Source organism: Schistocerca cancellata, chromosome 1 (assembly GCF_023864275.1).
Source record: "Schistocerca cancellata isolate TAMUIC-IGC-003103 chromosome 1, iqSchCanc2.1, whole genome shotgun sequence".
Lineage (NCBI taxonomy): Eukaryota > Metazoa > Arthropoda > Insecta > Orthoptera > Acrididae > Schistocerca > Schistocerca cancellata.
In genome coordinates, this window is record NC_064626.1 from 712,699,317 (window position 1) to 712,717,798 (window position 18,482).

General features: G+C 37.6%; 1 protein-coding gene across 1 annotated transcript in view; it reads left to right on the forward strand.

Annotated features, from left to right (window-relative positions):
- The first annotated feature begins 3,574 nt into the window (after positions 1-3,574).
- The window catches only part of LOC126184922 (3'-5' ssDNA/RNA exonuclease TatD), a 52,177-nt gene continuing 37,269 nt past the window's right edge, over positions 3,575-18,482 (forward strand). Inside the window, exons 1-3 of the mRNA XM_049927594.1 lie at positions 3,575-3,838; positions 5,609-5,707; positions 10,115-10,275. Of these exons, the coding sequence (XP_049783551.1) occupies positions 3,664-3,838; positions 5,609-5,707; positions 10,115-10,275 (435 nt within the window). The 5' untranslated portion in view covers positions 3,575-3,663. The remainder of the gene's footprint in view (positions 3,839-5,608; positions 5,708-10,114; positions 10,276-18,482) is intronic.

An 18,482-nucleotide genomic window follows, 5' to 3' on the forward strand; every position in this document is an offset into this window, starting at 1 on the left:
TTAGAGTAGCAGTATTTTTAGTTTTTGCAGGTAAGGAGCGTATCAATTAGTTATGTGTCCTTTCCTGTTTTTCTCTGCACAAGTAGTCTTGGTGTTTGAAGTAGGGCAGCATTTATTGAAGGTATGAGTGTAAGTTACAGTATGTAAGAAATTTTCATGTGCTTCACAACAGGCCTGATACAAATTAAGAACTGACCTCTAACCAGCACGTTTCAGATCATATCTGAGATTTGTTATGTGTACATCATACAGTAGTCTCACTGCCCTGGATTCAGCCTCGTGTTTGTGAATATTTCCAACTCTGGACTGTTTCAGGAGTAGGTCATCATGGTCAGATAGCAAGCACTTAATGATTTTTAAGTGAGTCTCATTTTTATGTATATCTGAAATGAGAAACCTAAGCAAGCATTTTGTCTGGTAGGTTTATCATTCAGACTGTGAAAGTTGTGTGATCTTAGAGTATTTAGAAAGAGTCTAGTCTAAGAATTTTTCCTCTAAGACATTTAAATAAATATCACCAATTATCAATATTCTATGTCTTATATTCAAGACTAATGATAGTACTGGTAGGAAATTTTCTATGCACTTCATAAAGGCTTTAAAGTCTGTTGTGGATGGGTAATATGCAGAAATTATAATCACTTTGCACCAGGGAATTGGATAGCAACAGCTTCAGTTTTCTTCTGCAGTTAAATATTTAATATCTATTACTTTGACTTTCAAGGACAACTGTTCTTTGACTAACATTGCTACACCATCAACCTTCATCTTCTCTCATCCACAGTAATCAGTTAGGCTTGTGGAGCCAGCTGGAATGTACAAGCTACATTCCTCTTACTTCAGCCAGTGTTCATTCAGACAAAATATTTCACAACAAATTTTTTCCAAGAATATCTCCAGCGCAGGGAGGTTGTTTCTCACTGACTATTTTCTGATAGATTACGGTCATTTCTTTTGTCGATATAGTCAGTCCTAACACTTAGGCTAAAAGATCTTTTTAGCATGGTTATGGTCATGATCATTTGGAAGTGACAAGTACTCGGATACAGATTAGTACCAAAGTCTAATGCCACTTTTTTAGAAAATTCCTCATTGTTTCCCTTAAATATTTCGTACCGAGACTATTGAAACAATATCCATAAGTTGTATGGAATCTAGTTCCTGATTTACTTATATACACAAATAATACATTTTTACGTTTTTACATATGTTACATGTGGCTTCACATGCTTTTTAACTCCTGCATTGACACATAACCATATAGATCATGTCAGTGAGGTACTGAAGAAAAGTTCGGAATTAATGTTTCTTAAACAATACAATATTTCACTTAGAGAGTGCTGAAATTTTCTCATTTCATTTCTAGCCACATCATTTGTCCCAGTAAAGAACAGCATCCAACTCAGAGTTTCTTACTGCCTCATCCTGGATACAAGTGTTTGGCTTAAAAAGTACTTGTAACATCTTGGAGATGCTTTTCTCTCATCACTCAAGCAACATTTCTTCCATGGCTAACTGCATGCATTTGTATGTATACATTTTAGTATTGCAGGAATAAGGCTTAGAATGGCTGGCAACTTATTGACATACTATCAGATTCTCGTGCTTGATTAAGTTTGATAGAGGTTCGAAAGACCTATTTAGTACCAGAGTTTGCATTTGTTTTTCAATTAAACAATTTCTTCTTTACCACCTTTTCTCCAGTCTGACTGATCTGGTCTACTTGCACCTGAAATAGTAAGGACCTAGACTGAATTTTCTAATTTGAAGAATACAGAAGGAGTTATCTGTTTAACCTGCTAAAAAGATTCAAAAGACAAGGTCACATAAATATTTCTTTATTTAAAAATATTGGTTTTGACAGACTTTGCTGTCACCTTCAGGTATTAAAATTTTTTTTGACAAAAACTTTGCCTAAGTCCAACTAAAAATGAACACATTCACAACAAAGAGATTTTTTAAGATATGAAGATGGCAAAAAGTCTGGAAACCGGTTGTGTTAAATAAAGATATATTTATACAGTCTCGGATTTTAAATGTTTTTAATAAATTTAATTAGCTAGTTGTTTATGTGGGCTGAGTGAGTTCCTTGTCTATCACTGTTATCAGGTTCAATTGGTTCATATCTAGCGTTGTCCCTATCCATTATTTCTGTTTTATGCCTGAAAAATCGCATCTCCATTGTTTTGTGTATTTTCCATCACTTTTTAATGAGGAATCAATCTTCCCACAACGATAGTGAACTACGGTATCACATTCAGCACACAGGCACCATTTCTCACCGTTTTCTTACACTTTCTGTAAACATTATGACTAAGATTTTGAGCAGTCGTATTGATTGCCAATTCTGTGCTTATTTCATGTCCCTGCTTTAGTTTACATTCAACGCATTTGTGATTTAATCCATATATTTCTTCAATCAGAAACGCAATGCTTTCGCCTGGACAGTCGTCAGTAAGTTTCTTACTGAGACCGTCTTTATCACAGCGCGACTATAAATTTTTTGCCTTGGATTCACTTTCACACATTTATAATGATACACATTTTATGTACATTATACCTTCCCCTGCTTTCTTTTCACGCTGCCTACTTTCTTTTCACGGTAGTAGTTATCCATAACCAACTCGCAACTTGGTTTTTCGTAGTACGACGTTGATGGTGTACACTCTATCTCACTTTATGTTTTTCTGTTTGCCTCCTACTTTTTTCACGACTTCTGTAATAATGTTCATTATCACAATATACGTTGTATTGTTACTGATGCACACTGAGTACTTTTTGCTGGTTGTTTATATTTTATTCTGCAGTACGACGTTTATGTTGTACACACTATTGTTGCATACTACGTCTTTCGCTGACTTTTCTAATAATGTAACACGAAACACACGTATTATCGTGATGTACGCCGTATTTGTTGCACATTAAGCACTTTTCTACTGTGTTTTGATACTGTATTCAATTCTGGAGCTAACACAACGTATGTATATTTGGTGCCGTTTTGCCATTATCGTTAAATAAATCAGCAGCATTTTGAGTGTCGAACGTTTCGTACCTGACTGTATCTAGCACAATATTATTATACGTCTTTATTGAGCATTCTACAGAAAAATTCAGCCATGTAGATGAACATTATTATACATTAATAATAATCTACGGTCATTTCAAATGGTCTTTGGTGGCAAGGTTGGGTGGAGACAGGGGCCGGGAGGAAAATCTAACAGCAGTGATTTATCACCAAGAGTGCTTCCAACATGAACATAGTATGAGAAAACTAAATACGGAACGCTTCGGCAATCATTTTTCTACCAGATTATTTAGTATTGCGAGTTTCACACTGTTTCCATCAATTGGTCGCTTTTCAGAATGTAGAAGTTCTATGCGGAAAGATTATCATGCTACCTTAAAGAATTCGGGGGTAAATTTTTCCCTCGGCAACGCGATCAAGTTACAAGGAATGTACCTTGTTACGTGGTAGAAAAATTTTATGACCCTTATTTGAGATGAGATTTGACAATAGAACATATTAGTCAAAACATTTACATGTGCGTAAGTCTTTGATAATTTGTAAACATCGCTGCATGAGTCATGTAGTGTAGATTGTAGAACAATTGAGGGTGTTGCAGTGGGCAGGTTTACGGTTTGTAATCCGTTCCACATCGTATAATGGCTACACATTCTGGTAATGCTACTGAAGGCAAAAATGACAGCGAGAAACCTGTGACTTCTCCGCTCCAAGAGTGCTACGAAAATTACATTCTTATTGATATTGGTGCGAACTTAACCAATAAAAAGTATGGCAGGGATTTGGATTCCGTTGTACAGAGAGCTAAAGACGCCGGTGCGTTTATTTGATGATGTTTAGTACATATATCTATAAGATATTTGACTCGGGAGATGTATTTATATTGGATAATAACGCCCTTTATTTCAGACCTCCATGCGAAAACAGTACTTTGTCTTTTTTAAAAAATATAATTGAATTTTAAGAGGCGTAATTTGCCTGCACGTCATAATAGTATGGGAACTACGTATTGTTTATGCGAATCTATATAGTATCGGTTATTTGCAGTTAAAAAGTCTGTACAAACATTTTTTAATTGTACGTTGATTTTCAAGTACATGGATGTTATAAATCTTGTGTTAAGTAGTTAGATATTGGTGAGAGAGAGAGTTCTCAGTTGGGAGTGTAAGACGTATGAAACGCAGGTGTCTGAATACTGACCGTTTTGCTTCATAAGCCCCTTCACGATATAATTAAAATACTACTTGAGTACCAGCCGTTGCATATCACAAAACAGCACATTTTAAAATTTTTAGTAAACAACGTAACACATTCTAATGGATACACCTTTGATTGACGTAGAATGAGATTATACGTAAATTGTTAGCTGTTATTTACGTATTTTTTCGAAATATTCCATATAATTTCGAAATTATTCTCTATATATCCATGATACTTATATCTAGGAAGGTTTTGCGGAATCAGTTTGAGTACCAGCAGCTAACAAATTCTATATTATAAGTTAAAAAGTTCAAATTGTGTATACAGTCTAATCAAAGGAAGAAAGAATTCTTTGGAACAACACTGGTACTGAAAGTTATTTTGCTCGTGTACATCATTACTGAGGTACAGTATCATTTTCTGGGGATTGTGCACCAGACCAAAACAGTTTACAGAAACAAAAGACAATTACAAGAATAACGAAACAAGAAAGAAGCAGAAAACCATGCAAGCCTTTCTTCATAGATATAAAAATCTCTCTCTCTCTCTCTCTCTCTCTCTCTCTCTCTCTCTCTCTCCTCAGCATTTACATAATGGGTCGAAAAAAGTATACTGACGAAAGAAAACCATTTTACTAGTTACTGCAATACTGCAACGCCACATTATGCAAAAAAAGTATATATCATACAGGAACGAAACTGTATAACAGACTTGATGTATGTTTCAAGTTGTAAAACAATAGGTAAAAAGATTTTCTGTCTAGTATCTTACATACAATATACATAATAGAAAAAGAGATTTGTATGGACAAAAATAAACAAACATTGTACAGAGGGATCAACCGAATGAGAAAGTGTATCTCAGGCGCTGATGTTACATTCGGAAGGTTGGCATTTTCTCATCCAGCCACCCTGGTTCACGTTTTCTATAATTTTCCTAAATAATTCCATCCTAATAATTACTTCAGAAAGACCAAGACATCGAAAACATTGATATATATTCTAAATGTACCAATACATTTTGAGCTCGTCGTCCCCATTGCATTATGGTGACAAATCCTACATCACTGGCAAGTGAGCCTTCAAGAAATAAGTAAATAAACTTAAGCTTCACTGTGGGAAAAAGTCATAACTACCTGGCAGTGCATTGGCTAATTTTAGAGTGCTGTTCTGTGGCTGCTGATTTTATATGGTGTTTGTATTGGGAAGATGGAGGGGTGCAGAACATGAAACGTGACAAATTCCATGACATGCTGTATGAATATTTTGTGTAAAGTTTTTGGATGGCTTTCTGAAACAGGAAATTTGTTTCAGCAGAACAGGCAAATATTATCTTGAAAACTAATTGAATTGTGACAGTAATATGACTTTATTGGTTGTGTTGCAGGTGTTCAAAAAATAATAGTTACAGGCACGTCACTGCGTTCAAGTAAGGAAGCCCTTCGCCTTACAAGAATATTTCCTGGCACATTGTATTCAACAGCAGGTAATTTCATTTCATTGTATATAATCTCAGGTTCAGACCATGTCTGCTATAAACTCTTGAGATATTTTCCTCAAGACAGTGGACCATTCATTTTGTGTTGCTTCTGGTTACGAGAATGATATAGTGAAACAAGAATGTGCCAAAACCAAGCAGTGACCTATAGCTCTGACACAACGGTAATAGTACAATCCAATTAGGTCATTGGGTGTACTTTTAATACAAAAAAACTGGGTCAACAGAAGCATCCGATTTCACCCATCTGCTTTGACTCACGACGTAATGGTGTGGTGTGAGACGTCATTACAGCGCGGAGTTTTTGAGTTCGTTGTGATTGTAGATGTCGTGCTATTGTATTTGATGGCGCCCTCTTGTGGCGGATGTGGACTTGCTGAGTTTAACTTGTGGTATTGGGTTCATTTGAGTTTTGGTTGTCATAGTTAGTGATTAAGGTTCTTTTTTGTTTATGTGTTTGGCGTTTTTGTTAGGTCTGATTAGTTTGGTGGTTGTTGTCTGGAAAGAAGCCTTTTTTTTTCCATTAGGTGTGGATATCACAGTGAAGTTAATTCGTTTATCATTACCTTTTGAGATGGGTGGTCCAATGTCTGTTGTACAGATTCTACAGATGTTCGGTCATTGCTGGATATGTGTCACATTTGTGGCAAGGCGTTATTGGCTCGTGTGTGTGTGTGGGGCGGGGGTTCCACTTTTTGGAATTGTAGGTGTTGGTTATTTGGTATCGATAGCTGCACTTCAGCTGTATAGGTGAAGGGAAACATCCAATCCACGTGGTTTTGTTGGTATAGCAGAATGCTGTAATTTAAATTTTTTTTATACTATTTGTTTTGGAATGGTGTGGTGTTCTTTACTGTTGTATATTTAGCATGTGCTTGCACTACATGAACAATTTTCCGCGGTTGTCCTATTAGTTTCATTTTTATTTTCGGAGTGAGCCATTATTATGCCTTCTTTGTTTTTGTTCGTTTGTTGGCATGTGTATGTAGTGATGTCATTGTCATTCATTGTCATTTTGTATATGCTAGAAGTAGCAGTTTTCACCATATTGATGACATCATGGGTTAAAGCAAATGGTTGGAATCGGACACTTCTGTAATGCCCAAAAAACTGCAAGGTATCTACATTTTCATTCTAATGCTGTGTTCATACTCTGTAGTTGACATTATTTTCACATAGCCAGTGGTGACTTGCACCATGCCAAGGTTGTAGGTTGTTTCTCTGTTAATAAAATCATCATCTTTGTGGATGTTGACAGCATCACTGAAAACATAGCCTTAAAACAGAAAGCAGGTGTGTCTTCATTTATTTCTAATCCTTCAGGTGTCCTTTATTTGAGTAGACTTGACAGTTGTACCAATTGCCCCAACTACATATGCCACTAGTGATTCTCACTTCTGTCCTTTGTAGTGTAGAAAATTGGTCTTATTAAACAGCTTGATGTCATAACTGAATTAAATTGCATAGGCATGCGCACATACATTCAGCCCTGACAACGAAAGTTGGCTGCCAAGGCAAATGAGGTTCTAAATAAACTAGTCACTCAGTAAACCAGTGAAAGTTTACATGCACAGAACAACACTTATCTTATTTGCTGTCTCACACCATTTTGCCTCATTGTGGAGACAGGGGTCATGGCTCATTGAGAGCATAATGGTGTGGAAGTGAAGGCAGTGAATTGCACTTAATAGATTAATGAGCTTAAAAAAATAATTCCTGACAAGTGATTCAGGCAAAGTTACTAGGTGTTCCTATGTAGGTCATTAGGCTCTGATAATGTGTTACAGCTATAACATGACCTCAAGTATGTTGAGCTACCATCATTCTGAAATTTGAATAGGAGCCTTCAAATTAAGAGAACCTGCTCTTTACATTAGGTAAAGATCCAGTATCTGATGTGCCTGCTTTAAAGTGAAATTTCATAGTTTTTCCATGATAGAAAGAAGTTTGTTTGTTTGATTAATTATCTTATCCACTCAGATGTCAAATTTGTCAAATTGGGATAAATTTTGCAAAAGTCAGTTCACACACACTGTGTGTTCACAGTAGAGTTAACCATTGTAGAGGCAGAAAAAGAAGATCCCTGATAGTTGCAGTGGGCTTGGCGCAGCTGCTTCATGAGTCTTACTCAACCAGTCACACAACATGATTTTGTATTAGTCCCGTTGCAATGCTTAAGTGCTATTGCAGCTCAGTAGACAACTGTTGTTTTCACCTGCAACAGTTTACAATTTACGGTTGAAAGCTTGCAACAGCATTGCCTGTTGTCAGGTACTTCTTTCGCTGGTTCTGTTGTAGATACCTCTTCCTGCCACTAAGATATGAGTTAATGGTAATTTTTGTGGGCAGACTTTCATTCAAATTTTGCTTTTGCTGCATGTTGAAGGTTTTGTAAGTGTTATAAAAAAATTCACATATGCGCCTTTTAAATGAAAATGTTATCTATGATGTCATCAAAACTCTTGATAGTTATGCCAGAATAACATGAATTACGTCGTTGTGTGGATGACACTCTCTTCATTTTCTGCTTTTGCTGTTTACAGGAGTTTCTTGTGTAGGTATATACAGGACTTTTGCACAGTCTATGCAGAGTTGTTATTAATCGTTTCATCTAGAAAGGCAGAAACTTCAATGTGGTGACTGATTTGTGGCATAGCCTGAAGTCTAGTTATGTTGGAAGGTGACACTTCAATTGAGTTGACAAAACGACTGAATGTGATATGTAATACTCACTGGGTACTTGTACATAATTTGTTGCAGGGTTTCTGAATTTTCCCTGCACTTTCAGTTTTATGATGGAGGGTGGTTAAAAATGGAAAAGTGCATTTCTTATAGTGTAAGCTGCGCTAAAAGTCAGACTGATACCATAACCTTTATTTAATGGTCCAACCTAGCAGAGTCCTTGGGCATGTTAATGATCAGCCTGTCACCACACCCAAGATTTCAGAGATTAGGAGGGTGATAGACCAATACCACACTGTAACCCAGTAATGAAAATGATAATGTGTGGCAAAAGCAGGAAGTGCTATTGAAGTGTTTTTCTCCCAAAATTCAGTTTGATCCCACTCTATCACCTAGTATGTTAATGTTGTTACATTTAATTATATTGTATTTCTCCCACTATTGAAATAAAAACATCATTGCATCATTGGCTATACAGATTGGCTATTTTGCATCATAACTTTCCATGTCAGCTCATGACCAAGTGTTACCACAAGAAGTGGAGCCCCTTGATGCCCCTCTTGGGAGGTGACCATCACAGAAAAGGGTACTGTCACCTCTGCAAAAGTGTTACTTTGCTACAGTTGAATTCACAGGATGCAGGTTTGTGATAGCAAGTTATCAGGGAAAAACTCCTTCTTGACAGTCTGGGAGAGTGGTAAGGTTGTTCGCAGAATATGCTGCCAGCAGTGACATTTCATGCCTGGATTATTAGTAGTGGGGAAGTTACCGTTGTTGATGGGTGCTGACAAGGACTCCTGGGCAAATAATATTATGAAATGTTATTGGAGAGGTCAATTTGATTGTAAAAGTGACTGCACAGTGTAAATTATCATTTATGTTTTGTTTCTGATTTACATGTTTGCAACGTCTCTGTGATAGCACGATGTTCAGCTATGCAACAAGTGTAGCTGGCAGAGCCAGTCAGTATTGCTGAGAGATGGGGGTTCCTGATATCATGTTATATTATATTTGAACTTAGCCATAGGTGGCCAGTTTTCATTATGAAGGAGTGTTTTTGGTTTGTTATGTTTGCACCTGTGGTTGTGATCATAATTCCTAGACTCAGAATGAAGGGGTTATTCAAATGTTTCATGTTCATATGTCGAGTTTATCAAATACTTTCTTAAGCTCTCAGTACAGAATCCATTGTGCACGTCCATGCTATGTGTGTGTTGTGGGGCATTGCTTATGATTTACAGTACCTTGTTCTGTGTGACCTGCAGGCTGTGTGGTCATGTTGGAGCTGCATATCCTCAGACTGGAGCTACATATGTCTAATAATAATCATTTTTATGGACTCTCCTGTGTCAAGTGCTTTGCTTGTTTGGCATTGGATAGAGTTGTTTGAGCCTTGTGTGTATTCAGTTGGTGACATATTTCATTTCACACATACACAAAATGACCACAGTCTCTCACTGTTGAGGCCAGAGACTGTGTGTGTGTGTGTGTGTGTGTGTGTGTGTGTGTGTGTGTGTGTGTGTGTGTGTGTGTGTGTGATCGAGTGAGTGAGTGAGTGAGAGAGAGAGAGAGAGAGAGAGAGAGAGAGAGAGAGAGAGAGAGAGAGCGAGCAGGAGCAGGATATGCAGCCCCAATGTATTGTTTTCCATTTTTTAAATTCTAATTTACCCTTAAAGACATCATCTGATTATAATAGTTAATTTTAAATTTCAGGCATACATCCACACGATGCAAAGTCCTGGACAGAGGGCTATTTAGATGATTTAAGGGATATTGCATCAAATCCAGAATGTGTAGCTATTGGAGAATGTGGATTAGATTACAACCGTGATTTTTCTACACCGGATATGCAGAGAGAGGTGTTGGAGAAACAGGTAATTAGTAATTTAACAGCTAAGAGATAGTTTGCTATATTAACCAAATGATGGGGCAAAAAATCCTTAGTATATATTTGTGAACCCAAATTGTCTTGATAGTTTCGGTTATTGATGGCATTGAAGTTACACAGTTTACAGACATGATCATACGCCAAAACAGGCTATGCAACAGATGGCTGATATTGTTTACAGGGCATGGGTAATATTGTTCACACTCCAGAGGTGAGTGCAAGTGTATATTGTTGTGTTCCTCACCCCCTCCCGCAATACCATTTGTGGGTTATGTGCAGCAGGTATGAACAGTGAATGATGTGTTTCTTTGCAAGTATGTAATTATCATCATTATGCTTGAACATATGTTTGTCTTAGAATTCTAGCCAACAGTCTGCACTTTTGCATACTCTTTGTACTGTTAAGAAATTGAACTGCTAAGTTCAGTATAATTTTGGGAATTTATAATCCCATTTTTGTTCTTCAGATTGCATTATTTCACTGGACAGGCAAATGCAAATGAGCTACAGTATACATTAGGAATTAATGGACAAGTGCTGTTACCTCAGACTGCTGTACTGTTTGTTTGAAGAATAATGATAAAGTTCTCATCCACTTTGCCTCTTTTCTGCACCATCAATGTTGAGATGGTTCTTATAATACTTGGTCACATTGAGAGGCATCAGTAAAGCCACTCTTTAAGTTTGTGACTGTCTACTACAAAATTTGTGTGTGTGTGTGTGTGTGTGTGTGTGTGTGTGTGTGTGTGTGTGTGTGTGTGTGTGTGTTTTAGTTAGCAGTTAAGTTCCTTTACGGAGCTGTTTTTGAAGACATGTAAATGGCTTCAGAAGTTGTCATAGTCGACCAAAACATTATTGCACCTGGTAGTGAGGATGCTTTGGTTAGCTTATCGTGAGTAGGCACATAATCAGGATTGGTAGTATATGCACAACTGACCTGTAAACATTGGCAGTATGATGTACATTCCTTAGTCACCACAGTACTTCTTTACTGTAACATCACTGTGTGTTTCCAGTAACGGCCAAGTGCAATAATACTGTGATTGAGTAGTATAGTGAACCAACACTGAGTTGAACACTGTCATTAAATTGATTGAAGATGGTCAGATAAAGATGTATCTAATGGTAGAATTGACAGTGGTTTATGGTAACTTGCTTGAAGGTTTGAACTAGCAGAAACTGTGTACAAAGTTTGTCCTCCATGCAATGATAATGGAGAAAGTGAACAGTAGAACTGTGTTATTAAGTGTTGTTATCCTTAATTGACAGTTATGCAAACACTTGGCACAAGCTTTTTACTGGTTGTGAACTGCTCCTACAGAAAAGCTATTAGAACTAAAATTTAGGCACCACATGAACGGGTGGAGAAGTACACATCAGTTAATCCTATTTTCACCTAATAGTTTCCTGTGTACACTAAACAACTGAGAGTTTGGTTGTAATCTTAGAACAGAGTAATACACCAAATCAATGAGAAATTTGTGCACTAAATTCTAATGTTTTGAATGTATTCTTTGAAACACAGCTCAGGTCTCTGTAACGTAACCATTCATTGATTTATGAAAAGTCACTGATACTTTTAAAACACTTTAGACGATTTAATTGGAACAAATTGCAAATGTGCACCATTAAGAGTCAATAACACTGAATGAAAAAGCACAACTAAATCATTTTTTAAGAAAATACTTATTTCTGGGAAGTGTAATTCAATTCTGCCTGGGTTTTTCTTTTTGTAATGTTATGTAATAATCAGACAAATATTGCTATTTTATGATCTGTTTATTCTTTTCATTTGCACCAAAATGTTACAAAACTTTGTACATGGAACAAACTGACACAGATTGGTCCTGCATTGTAACTATTGCAATTTTTAGCTAGAACTCTGTGGCAGATTACAATAATTGCTAAATGATGTATTTTGAAAAATTATTAGTGCTTAAACATGATAAATCTCCACTTATACTTTTATGTAAATCCAAGTATTGAAAAATGTTCTATCACAATTGCAAATTCACTTTATGCAAGTTAAATCATCATTAAGTATGTTTTTCTGTATAAAATTTCATTAGTTGCATTATGCTAACAGTTAATTCTAAAAGGTAATAAATTAGTTTTTGATTAAGAGATGAATTTTCAGTACTAACATTTGGTCTGACTCTGATTATGTAATGAACATTATACATGTAACATTTCCAAAGTAAACAGTTTGGGCATGTGATTTCAGGCATTGATGTAAAACTGATTTAGAAAGCCAAAAAGAAGCCTATATAAGCATGAAGGTATAAACTCGTATCCAAGTGGAATCAAGAATGGTCATATTATCACTCGCTTAAAAAATTTGTTTTTTATACACGACCTGTGTATCAGGACTATCATCAGTTCTGGCATTAAGAACTTCATAATTTTGTCTCCTGGTCTGTCACATTACAGCCCATAACTGATTGAAGTTACATACAGTTGATTTGAAAATCATAATACTGTCTCTGATGCAAGTTTGTCCATTATTAGAGATACAAGTTAGTATGTTTGTTCAGAATTAAAATTAATTGATTTAAAGTTCCTCTCTCGAAATAACTTGATTGCAGTCATGAAGCTTGGTTGTAAATGGTCACACTGTGCTCAATAACAAAGTATATTACTTGTGGAGGCCTCAATAAAATCTCAAGTAATTACAATAATTTTACTCCTCTGCAAAAACTGCCACTGTGTAACAGGCCAAAGGAGGCCACTGTCAGAGAAAATGCACACCGCCACAGGTATGCTGGTATGCTTACGTGGTAAGGAAATAAAACTTCTAAATGTTGTTGTTGTTGTGGTCTTCAGTCCTGAGACTGGTTTGATGCAGCTCTCCATGCTACTCTATCCTGTGCAAGCTTCTTCATCTCCCAGTATCTACTGCAACCTACATCCTTCTGAATCTGCTTAGTGTATTCATCTCTTGGTCTCCCTCTACGATTTTTACCCTCCACACTGCCCTCCAATGCTAAATTTGTGATCCCTTGATGCCTCAAAACATGTCCTACCAACCGATCCCTTCTTCTAGTCAAGTTGTGCCACAAACATCTCTTCTCCCCAATCCTATTCAATACCTCCTCATTAGTTACGTGATCTAACCACCTTATCTTCAGCATTCTTCTGTAGCACCACATTTCGAAAGCTTCTATTCTCTTCTTGTCCAAACTAGTTATCGTCCATGTTTCACTTCCATACATGGCTACACTCCATACAAATACTTTCAGAAACGACTTCCTGACACTTAAATCTATACTCGATGTTAACAAATTCCTCTTCTTGAGAAACGCTTTCCTTGCCATTGCCAGTCTACATTTTATATCCTCTCTACTTCGACCATCATCGGTTATTTTACTCCCTAAATAGCAAAACTCCTTTACTACTTTAAGTGTCTCATTTCCTAATCTAATTCCATCAGCATCACCCGACTTAATTTGACTACATTCCATTATCCTCGTTTTGCTTTTGTTGATGTTCATCTTATATCCTCCTTTCAAGACACTGTCCATTCCGTTCAACTGCTCTTCCAAGTCCTTTGCTGTCTCTGACAGAATTACAATGTCATCGGCGAACCTCAAAGTTTTTACTTCTTCTCCATGAATTTTAATACCTACTCCGAATTTTTCTTTTGTTTCCTTTACTGCTTGCTCAATATACAGATTGAATAACATCGGGGAGAGGCTACAACCCTGTCTTACTCCTTTCCCAACCACTGCTTCCCTTTCATGCCCCTCGACTCTTATAACTGCCATCTGGTTTCTGTACAAACTGTAAATAGCCTTTCGCTCCCTGTATCTTACCCCTGCCACCTTCAGAATTTGAGAGAGAGTATTCCAGTTAACATTGTCAAAAGCTTTCTCTAAGTCTACAAATGCTAGAAACGTAGGTTTGCCTTTTCTTAATCTTTCTTCTAAGATAAGTCTTAAGGTCAGTATTGCCTCACGTGTTCCAACATTTCTACGGAATCCAAACTGATCTTCCCCGAGGTCGGCTTCTACCAGTTTTTCCATTCGTCTGTAAAGAATTCGCGTTAGTATTTTGCAGCTGTGACTTATTAAACTGATAGTTCGGTAATTTTCACATCTGTCAACACCTGCTTTCTTTGGGATTGGAATTATTATATTCTTCTTGAAGTCTGAGGGTATTTCGCCTGTCTCATACATCGTGCTCACCAGATGGTAGAGTTTTGTCATGACTGGCTCTCCCGAGGCCATCAGTAGTTCAAATGGAATGTTGTCTACTCCCAGGGCCTTGTTTCGACTCAGGTCTTTCAGTGCTCTGTCAAACTCTTCACGCAGTATCTTATCTCCCATTTCGTCTTCATCTACATCCTCTTCCATTTCCATAATATTGTCCTCAAGTACATCGCCCTTGTATAAACCCTCTATATACTCCTTCCACCTTTCTGCCTTCCCTTCTTTGCTTAGAACTGGGTTTCCATCTGAGCTCTTGATATTCATACAAGTGGTTCTCTTTTCTCTAAAGGTCTCTTTAATTTTCCTGTAGGCAGTATCTATCTTACCCCTAGTGAGACAAGCCTCTACATCCTTACATTTGTCCTCTAGCCATCCCTGCTTAGCCATTTTGCACTTCCTGTCGATATCATTTTTGAGACGTCTGTATTCCTTTTTGCCTGCTTCATTTACTGCATTTTTGTATTTTCTCCTTTCATCAATTAAATTCAATATTTCTTCTGTTACCCAAGGATTTCTATTAGCCCTCGTCTTTTTACCTACTTGATCCTCTGCTGCCTTCACTACTTCATCCCTCAGAGCTACCCATTCTTCTTCTACTGTATTTCTTTCCCCCATTCCTGTCAATTGTTCCCTTATGCTCTCCCTGAAACTCTGTACAACCTCTGGTTCTTTCAGTTTATCCGTGAAATATCTACAGGACTGGAAAAATTGCTTTCAAAAGTCAATGGTGAAGAAAAATTTGATTGTATTGTTTTGATCGCAAAACACAGCTTGTATACCTCCATTGAGATAGTTTTTACTGCTCTTTTATTTTATTTATTTATTTATTCTTTTTTTAAATGACATACTCCAGATTTCTTTGGCAACAAAACAACAAACCATCAGCATGTCACATCTACTATTTTAACATCTACAGAGATATTCTACAATCCATCATATGGCATGTGGTGGAGGGTACCTGTACCACTACTAGTTATTTCCTTTTGTGTTCCACTTGCAAATAAAGAAAGGGGAAAACAACTATCTATATGCCTCCGTATGAACTCAAATGTTTCGTATCTTGTTTTTGTGGTCCTTATGTGCAATGTATGAATTTTCTCGGTAGTGTTATTTGTAAAGAATGTCGCCTTCCCTCCAGGGATTCCCATTTGAGTTCCTGAAGCATCTGTGTAACACTTGCATGTTGTTCGAACCTACCAGTAACAAATTTAGCAGTCTGCCTCTGAATTGCTGAGATGTTGTCCTTTAATTTGACCTGATACGGATCGCAAACATTTGAGCAGTACTCGCAAATAGTCACACCAGTGTCCTAAATGCGGTCTCCTTTACAGATGAACCGCGCTTTCATAGAATTCTCCCAGTAAACCAAAGTTGACCACTTGCTTTCCCTATCACAATCCTCACATGCTCATTCCATTTCATATCGCTTTGCAGTGTTATGTCCAGATATTTAAATGACATGACTGTGTAAAGCAGGACACTACTAATGCTGCATCTGAACATTACAGGTTTGTTTTTCCTACTCATCTCCATTAACTTACATTTTTCTACTTTTAGAGCTAGCTGTCATTCATCACACCATCTAGAAATTTTGTCCAAGTCCTCTTGTATCCTCCTACAGTCACTTAGTTTCGGCATCCTACTATACACCACAGGTAACGGCCTTGCCGCAGTGGATACACCGGTTCCCATCATATCACCGAAGTTAAGCGCTGTCGGGCGTGGCTGGCATTTGGATGGGTGACCATCCAGGCCGCCATGCACTGTTGCCGTTTTTCGGGGTGCACTCAGCCTCATGATGCCAGTTGAGGAGCTACTCAACCGAATAGTAGCGGCTCTGGTCAAAGAACACCGTCGTAACGACCAGGAGAGCGGTGTGGTGACCACACGCCCCTCCTATCCGCATGCTCAACTGAGGATGACACAGCGGTCGGATGGTCCCGATGGGCCACTTGTGGTCTGATGAGAGTGAGTGCTATACAACACAGCATCATCAGGAAACAACTGCATAGTGCTGCCCACCCTGTTCGCCACTTCATTTATGTGTATAAAGAATAAAAGCAGTCCTATCACAATTCCAAAAGAATAATAGTGGTGCTATCGCACTTCCCTGGGGCATTCCTGACGATACCTTTGTCTCTGATGAACAGTCACCATCAAGGAGAACATACTAGGTTTTATAACTTGAGAAGTCTGAGAGCCACTCACATATTTGTGAACCTTCCATATGCTCGTATCTTCTTTAACAACCCGCAATTGGGCATTGTATCAAATGCTTTCCAGAAGTCTAGAAATATGGAACCTGCCTGTTCTCCTTTATCTACGGTTAGCACTATATCATGCGAGTAAAGGGCAAGCTGCATTTTGAATGAGCAATGCTTTATAAAACCATACTGATTCGTGGACATGAGCTTCTCGGTCTCAAGAAAATTTGTTAAATTTGAACTGGGAATATGTTCAAGGATTCTGCAGCAAACTAATGTTAGAGCTATTGGTCAGTAATTTTGCAGGCCCATTCTTGTGCCCTTCTTACATACAGGGATCACCTGCACTTTTTCAAGTCACTTGGGACTTTGTGCTGGGTGAGATTCACAATAAATGCGAGCTAGGTAAGGGGCCAGTGTCATAAGTACTCTTTGAAATACCGAATAGGCATTGCCTCTGGATCTAGTGTTGTATTTGTTTTCAGCCCAATCAGTCTTTTCTCTAGGCCAGGAATGCTTATTACTGTGTCTTATATATTGGAGGCTGTTCAGTGATCAAACAATTTGTAGGATTCTCCTCTTTGAACAATTTCTTGATCATGGAATTTAAAACTTTGGCTTTCATTTTGCTAACTTCAGCTGCCACACCACACTGGTCAACATGTTACAGGACGTAAGCCTTAGACCCACTTAGCGATTTTACATGTGCCCAGAATTTTCTCGGGTTCTCTGCCAGATCATTTGCTAAAGTATGACAGTGGTAGTGATTGTATGCTTCACTCACAGATGCACGAATCTCTATTAACCATTGCTTGTTGTCATTTATGTGTTCTCTTTTGAACCAAGAGTGCGACAGCCTCTGCTTCCTCAGCATTTTCCGAAACTTTTTGTTAAACCATGGTGGGTCTTCTCCATCCTTAATGCATGTACTAGGCACATAATTCTCCAGACCACAATTTACAATCTGCATAAACTTTGCCCATAGTTCCTCTATGTCCAGCTTAATTGGAACTAAGTGAGGTCAGTTCACAGTCTAAATAAGATACTAATAACTGCTTATCTGCTCTTCCTAGTAGGAACACTCTTAGCCTTCTTACCTGATTTATTAACTTACGTAATTGTTAATATAATGACATCATGATCACCAATCGACATTATTATGGTATTATGAGTAACGTCCGGCTTATTTCTAGCTACAGGATCTAAGATACTTCCACTGAGCATGGGCTGTTGAACTAGCTGCTCAAAGTAGGAAACTCATTCAAAAGTACTTTGAATGACTGTTTGTACCCCATGCAATGTATCCATAGACATCCCAGTTTATACTCGGTAGGTTAAAGTCATCTCCAAATACTAAAACCCTCTAACTTATTCACCAGATTTGTCATCTGTGGACTGTTCCTTGTTCCCAGAACCACAAATGTACCTGAAGCTTGACGTGATTGAGAAAATCTAGAAGACTGCGACACACACACTGGAAACAGATCCAGAAAAAAGTTTCTTCAAGACCATATAGAGATTGTAAACTTGTTTTAAGCACAGTATCATATCGTATATATCTTTTTTAAAAAAAATAAGGGCAACACTTATATATCCTTGATACTGAATTTGGTTTTACCTTATGACAGGAGCTGCTAAAATGAACTACTTGAGAAAAAGTCATATATACAGTTTTTGAAGTTGGATTCCGAGATTTCAAAATTCGTTCATACCAGTAATGATAGGACACTGTCAAAATGCATAGTTGTTGAAAGGAAGGAAAAATCCGTGGTGTGAGGAGG